The 6390-nt window shown below is 58.9% G+C and overlaps 1 protein-coding gene across 2 annotated transcripts in view; it reads right to left on the bottom strand.

The window, feature by feature from the left end:
* Positions 1-789: 789 nt before the first annotated feature.
* The window catches only part of EPHA8 (EPH receptor A8), a 101003-nt gene continuing 95402 nt past the window's right edge, over positions 790-6390 (bottom strand). For both annotated transcript variants that reach the window (XM_073316605.1, XM_073316606.1), the window contains exon 16: positions 790-3373. In XM_073316605.1, coding sequence (XP_073172706.1) covers positions 3259-3373 — 115 coding nt within the window. In that variant the 3' untranslated portion in view covers positions 790-3258. The remainder of the gene's footprint in view (positions 3374-6390) is intronic.

Below are 6390 nucleotides of genomic sequence, written 5' to 3'. Positions count from 1 at the left end.
GGCTACTGGGCCAAGCTTCACCATCACGGCTGCCTCGTCCACCATCTCCTGGGACCCAGGGCCTTTGTCCTCCTGGTCCTGAGAGAAGTCCTGACCACACCTGGCCAGAGAGAGGGACCCAGGTGACTCCTCCATCCAACGAGCACCCAGGATGAAATGGGATTGGACTGTAACAACAACAGCAATGACACTAACTCTTCTCTTCCCACCCACCCATACAGACACATTCATGCTATGCGCACACAGACACCCTATGCACACACACTCATGCTACACACATGCCTGCACTTATACACACATGCACATCCATGCACACTCACACTATGCACAAAATGCACATGTGCTTGCATTCACATACAAGTGCATCCATGCACACATATGCTTTGCACATACATGCACACACATCCATACACATGCTATGCACACACAAACACACCCATGTGCATGCACTCACACACTCATGCACTCACACTATATAACTCATATTGGCTTTGCCACGCCCCATTTCTCAGCTCAACATGCTCCTCGAGCTGGGAGCCTGCCCACAGAATCTCACACGTAAAATAACCGAAAGGCCTGCCCTGTGTGTGCAGTGCTGTGTGGGGCGAGAGAAGGGAAGGGGTGCTGACTCCTCTGGGCAGGGCCCCTTGGGCGGCCCCATGCCTCCCGGAAGGGATGGCAGCAGCCGCCTGTGGATTCCTTAGCAGCTTCACCAGCCCTTGTGCCCCGTGCGAGCAGCCCCACATGACACATTTGTCAATAAGAGACAGAGAAATGGGCAATGGGAAGAGTTTTATTGTCCGGGAAGAGGTGCAGACTCAGACCATAAAAGAAGGGCAAGGAAGAGAGAGGCAAGGGCCATCTAGCAACTCCCTGTCCCTGGGGACCTGGGCCCATCCAGCAACACTCCTCTGCCAGGGACCAGCACCTGGCCAGCAACCCCCCATCCTCTGGGTACCAGGGCCCATCCAGCAACTCCCATCCCCAGGGGTTGGGGCTGTCCAGCAACCCCACCCCCCATCCCTGGGTACCAGGACACATCCAGCAACCCTCCCCGTCCCTAGGGACCATCCAGCAACCCTCTGCCCCCCGGGAACCAGGATCTATCCAGAACCCTCCTGCCCTTATACCTCCCATGTGCCGCAGGTCGGGTAAGGCCCAGCCAGCACCCTCCCCCACGCATTCCATGTGCTGCGTAAAGCTCCGAGTACACAGACCCCAGGATTGGCGCGTGAGGGGTCTGAGTGCACAGAGGGTGCAATGTACCTAGAACCACATACTGCATCTAGCCCTCGTTCGGAAGAGCTTCCATAGGAAGCAGTAGAGTGCCCACGATATAGTCCTAGAGTAGAATTGAGATGTAGACGCCCTGGATAGAAAACTAAACCAAGCCCAGGGAGGGTTTAGCTTAGCCAGGATTATTGCAGACTGGAAAATGGCTTTAACCCCTCCCCCCACATCCCACCATCCTCCAGTTCATCTGGCGCTGCTGGAAGGCGACCTCGGGCCAAATCCTGCTGTCACATGTGCTGGTGTAAATCCAGACTATCCCTACTGGGACCAACGGAGTGCCTCTGGATTTCCTCTGCCATAACTGAGAGCGGACTCTGGCCTCGCCTGCGAACCGGCATGGGTCTCAGACACACAAGTAACAGCAGCATTGGGTGGAGCTCTTTGCCCCTGCCCCACGGAGTGGGGCCCCTCAGTGAGCTCCGGCTACATGCCCCCTTGAAGAGTCTTGGCAGCGTGGCCACCTCTGGGCTGGGCTTTCTGTGCTTTGAGATCATTTTTGCGTGTCTAAAGTCAGACATAGTAAACCAGCTTTGAACATGGTAGAAAATTGTATTTACAAAGGGGAGCAAGAGGCCCGCTTTCCTCTCCAGCCTGTGCCAGTCCCTCTGCTTCGAGCAAGTCTCTGCCTCTGGGGACAGCTCAGTGCGTCCAACAACCTCAGTGCACTGGCCTGCTGCCTTCCAAAGCCCCGCATCGTGCCAGGGCGCGCTCACCAGCAGGGGGCGCAAGCAGGGAGCTGGCGCAGCTCCTGTCAGGGTGGCGTGGAGAAGCCCTCACCTGCTGGGCAGCCTGGATCTGACAGCTGGGCACAGCCTTGGGCAGGGGCATGGTGTGTTCGCAGCTCGGCGTGCTGCTGGGAGCAGTGCCGCTGGTGACTGTCTCCAGGGGAGGCTTGGCCAGGCTCTGTGAACACAATGAGGCAGACTGGCTCGGGCAGCCCCTGGCTGTTTTTAGGCAATGTAGGAACAGAGTTCAATACAGCCCCCTCAGACACGGAAGAAGATGTGACAGGACCGTGAGAGGGGACACGGCCCCTCATGCGGCACAAGACTGACCTCTGCTCCGGAGGAAAACCTGAGCGTGTAGCCCTAAGACACATGCTCTCCCCTCGCCCTGGCCTGCCTGTGCTGGGTTCAGTGCTGGTGCATTCAGGAAGTGGTGACTTCCTAGCGGGTTCTGGGTTCTCCTTTGACAGCACGTCTCACGTCTCCCCGAGCAGGCGCCAGTGCTCCTGGGCCCCTCTCCCCAGCTCCAAGGAAGTCCCCTCCGCTCACAGCACCCGTGAAACTGCCGCAGGAGGCTCAAGATGGTCCAGTTTCCCAGTGACTCTCCTGAGAGCAGTGGCAATGACCCTGGGAGCCTCATGGTCTGGAGGTCTTGGGTAGAGCAGGAACCATCACAGGGTGGTGGGAGTGGGCGCTTTGCTGTCTCTGCCATGCAATGGTGTGGGAGGCCCGGCTAGGCTCAGAGATCCAGCTAAGCCTCCAGGTAGTACAATAGCAGCTCAGACACAGTCGGCAGCAGCGCATGGAAGAGACTTGCCCGGCTGCTCCCGCCATCGCTGTCAGTCAGTGCTACTCCCTTTGCAAGGCCCAGCCTGGTCAGCACACCCCGTGTGGTTAGCTTGCTGGAGCAGCTTGGTAGTGCTGCTCCCTTCTATTGCACAGCCCCTAGCTAGGCCATGCTAGGAGCCCCGGCCCCGCAGGGACACAGGATGGAAAATGAAGTGGCCTGCCCTGCTCTGGAGGCTGCTCCTACCTTCAGCCAGAGGAAGGAGCCAGCAGATTCAGCAATGTACCTGGAAAGCTCTTCCACTTTCCCTTGGGAGCGCGACTCACAGCAAGGCAACAGAAAGCCACAGTGGCTCAAGGTTCTGGCTCGGCGCTTCTCCCGCTGGCTTTGCTCGCCACTCTGCCAGGATCAGTGCTTTTGGACTGCCAGCTGCTGGGTCTGGGGAGCTGGCGATTAGAGATGCCGCCTGGGGCCACTGGTGTTCAGCAGCTGAGACCTCATGATCTGGATGCTGCTCAGAATCTTCTTCTGGTGCCCCATGAGGGTGATCCCCAGGCTCCGAACGTCACTGTGAAAACAAAGGGAACGTCAGAACCCCGGCTCCCCCTGTGCTGCAGGCCAGGCCACGGGGCTTCCCCTCCACTGACTCAGCTGCACTCACCTGCCAGTGGCGGAGCAGCCATTGTCTGGTCCTGAGGGCTGACGTGCTGTTCTCAGGAGTGACTGGCTGTCTTTCTCCATGGCCCACACCAGGGCCCCTGCCCCTGTGCTATCCCCAGGGGGAGAGGGAGGCAGAGGGGAAACAGCTCCTGACAGGCTAAGAGCAAGTAAGAGCGATGCTCTGAAATTGGATTCTGTTTAATGAGTTGCTCACAGATAACCCAGTCAGACACACAGACCGATGGACAGACAGCCCTCTCCACTCAGAAGCTTCTCTGATGTGTCCAGGAAACTCTGATTAGCATCCCCTCATTCTGCAATCACGCTGTGCAATGGCCTGACTGTCACTGAGCTTCCACTGTGTAGCCTCCCATCCAACCCTGCTGGACACACCATCTTGTCACACACACACAAGTGCACAGAGCCCTATGCACGCACGCACACACACACATGGAGCCCTACGCATCACACACAGCCTTATGTATGTGACGCAGCGGGGGTGGAGTGTTGACCTGGGAATGTGGCAGGGGAGTCTCACTGGGGATGGGGTACCTGAGGGCCTGTAACCTGAGCCAGGAGTGGGAGGGGAAGGGGAAGGTAACACCTCTGCCCGGGAATGTGGACAGAGGCTGCAGGAGAGAGCCTGCTAGGGGAGTTTAGTTTTCAGTTTGGTGCTGGGTGGTGGAACGCAGGGAACCCCAGGGCTGGGGTCTAAGGTCCCTGCTCCCACAGAAGGACTTGACTGAGGGGTCCTGGTGGTACCCACAAGCTCTGTTTTAGACTGTGTTCCTATTATCCAATAAACCTTCCGTTTTACTGGCTGGCTGAGAGTCACAGTGAATCCCAGGAAGAGGGGTGCAGGCCCCGGACTCTCCCAGACTCCGTGACAACTGGTGGCAGAAGTGGGATCTACTGCACCCTGTGAACAGCGCTTCCTGCAGTAAGTGACTGGGGAACAGTAAAATGAAGGGGGATTGACGGGGACCAGGTGTGCTGAAGATTCAGAGAGAGAGACGGTTTCCGGGGGCGGTTAACCCCTGGGAGTGTGTGACCAGAGAGAAGGATTTTTGCAGTAACAGGGTCCCCCGGGGGATTGCAGCGAGCGGTCCCAGGGGTGGAGGAGTCTGCAGCTCGACCCTGGCAAAGAGGTGGTGACCTCAAGAAGGACTGGAACCCTAGGGGTTCTTCCTGGAAACCATGGAAAGCTGTCTCGGCCTGCAAGTGGTCAGTAGGGAGATGTATGCTAAACGCCTAAAGAGCGACCTGGTGGAGTTGTGCAGGCAGAGGGGGCTGCACATTGTGAGGTCCACCAAGGAACAGCTGATTGTCCAGTTGGAGGAGAGGGATCGCTTGGATGACCCGATCCCTGTCCCTGAGGTAAGCCGCCCAGTGGATGCAGCGTGGGCCCTGTGGCCTGACCGGGCTGGGAGGGTTCAGACTGCCTCCGAGGACATCCCAAGACCCTTCCTACCTATGCCTAGGGGAGGGGCTAGGGGAAGCCCAGCGAATACCGAGGGCACCCTGACCCCGGCAGCCAGCAGGGGATCCTCCTGGCAGAGCTCCCCATCCCTGGAGCGGAGGCGGCTGAAATGGGAGAGGGAGATGAAAATGAGGGAGCTGGAGGATCATGAAAAGCAGCATCAGCATGAGCGGGAAGAGAAGGAGAGGCAACGTCATCATGAACTGGAGCTGGCCAGGCTGAGGAGCAGTGGGGCACTGGCTGCGGTGAGTGAGGGGGGACCCAAGACTGCAAGGAGCTTTGATAAGTGCCTCCTGGCCCAGCGTAAGGAGGGGGAGGACATAGATAGCTTCCTGACAGCCTTTGAGAATGCCTGTGAGATGCACAGGGTTGACCCTGCAGACAGGCTCCAGTTCCTCACCCCCTTACTGGACCCCAAAGCCGTGGAGGTGTACAGCCGAATGAAAGGGGCGGAGGCAGGGGACTACGAACTGTTCAAACAGGCCCTGCTCCGTGAGTTTGGGCTGACCCCCGAGATGTACTGGAAAAGGTTCCGGAGTCAGCGTAAAACGCTTGAGGTCACATACCTACAACTGGTCAACCGAATGCAGGGATATACCCACAAGTTGACAGCTGGGTAGTAGGGAGGAGTCCCAAAAGAACAGGCCCCCCACGATGCAGAGAGAGAGTCACCATGGGACCTCCCAGCGGGGAAATGTGGAGAACCCCCTCTCAAGGGGAACGCCTGGCGTCAGCACCCTCCAACCTGCTCGAGGGGACCAACGTGACCTGAGCTGCTATCACTGGCCAGAGAGGCCACGTACGGACCCAGTGCCCCAGGCTCAGGGACAGACTGAGCAGACCCAACCTACCCAGGGTTAACTGGGTAGGGACCCAGCTGGACGAGGGGCAGACGGCCCAGGCAAGGGGGGCTGCCAGCTTACCACATGCTCAGGAGGGAAGAATACCCCCGGCCAGCTCCGCCAGAGGGCTGGAGGCTCTGGACTCAGGATTGTCGGTTTACAGGGTGGGTGCAGGGCTGTCCCTCCGGAGAGAGTGCCTTGTTCCCCTGGAGGTGGATGGGAGGAAGGTCAATGGATACTGGGATATGAGCGCGGAAGTGACGCTGGCCCGGCCCGAGGTGGTGGCCCCAGATCGGGTGGTGCCCAACACCTACCTGACCCTGACGGGGATGGGTGGGACCCCATTCAAGGTGCCCGTGGCAAGGGTACACCTGAAATGGGGCGCCAAGGAGGGCCCCAAGGACGAGGGGGTGCACCACCATTTGCCCACTGAGGTTTTGATGTGGGGGGCCTAGAGGACTGGCCAAGCAACCCCCAGACCGCCCTGGTTGTGACCCGTAGCCAGAGCCGGCGAGGGGCACTGCGCCCTGACCTTGGGGAGGGTGCCACATCGGAGGCGCAGGACCCTACCTTGGTGGGGAGGGAGCGTCGAGGGGCATGGCT

The sequence above is a fragment of the Lepidochelys kempii genome, chromosome 18 (genome assembly GCF_965140265.1).
Source record: "Lepidochelys kempii isolate rLepKem1 chromosome 18, rLepKem1.hap2, whole genome shotgun sequence".
Lineage (NCBI taxonomy): Eukaryota > Metazoa > Chordata > Testudines > Cheloniidae > Lepidochelys > Lepidochelys kempii.
This window is presented reverse-complemented; position numbering and strand designations above follow the sequence as displayed.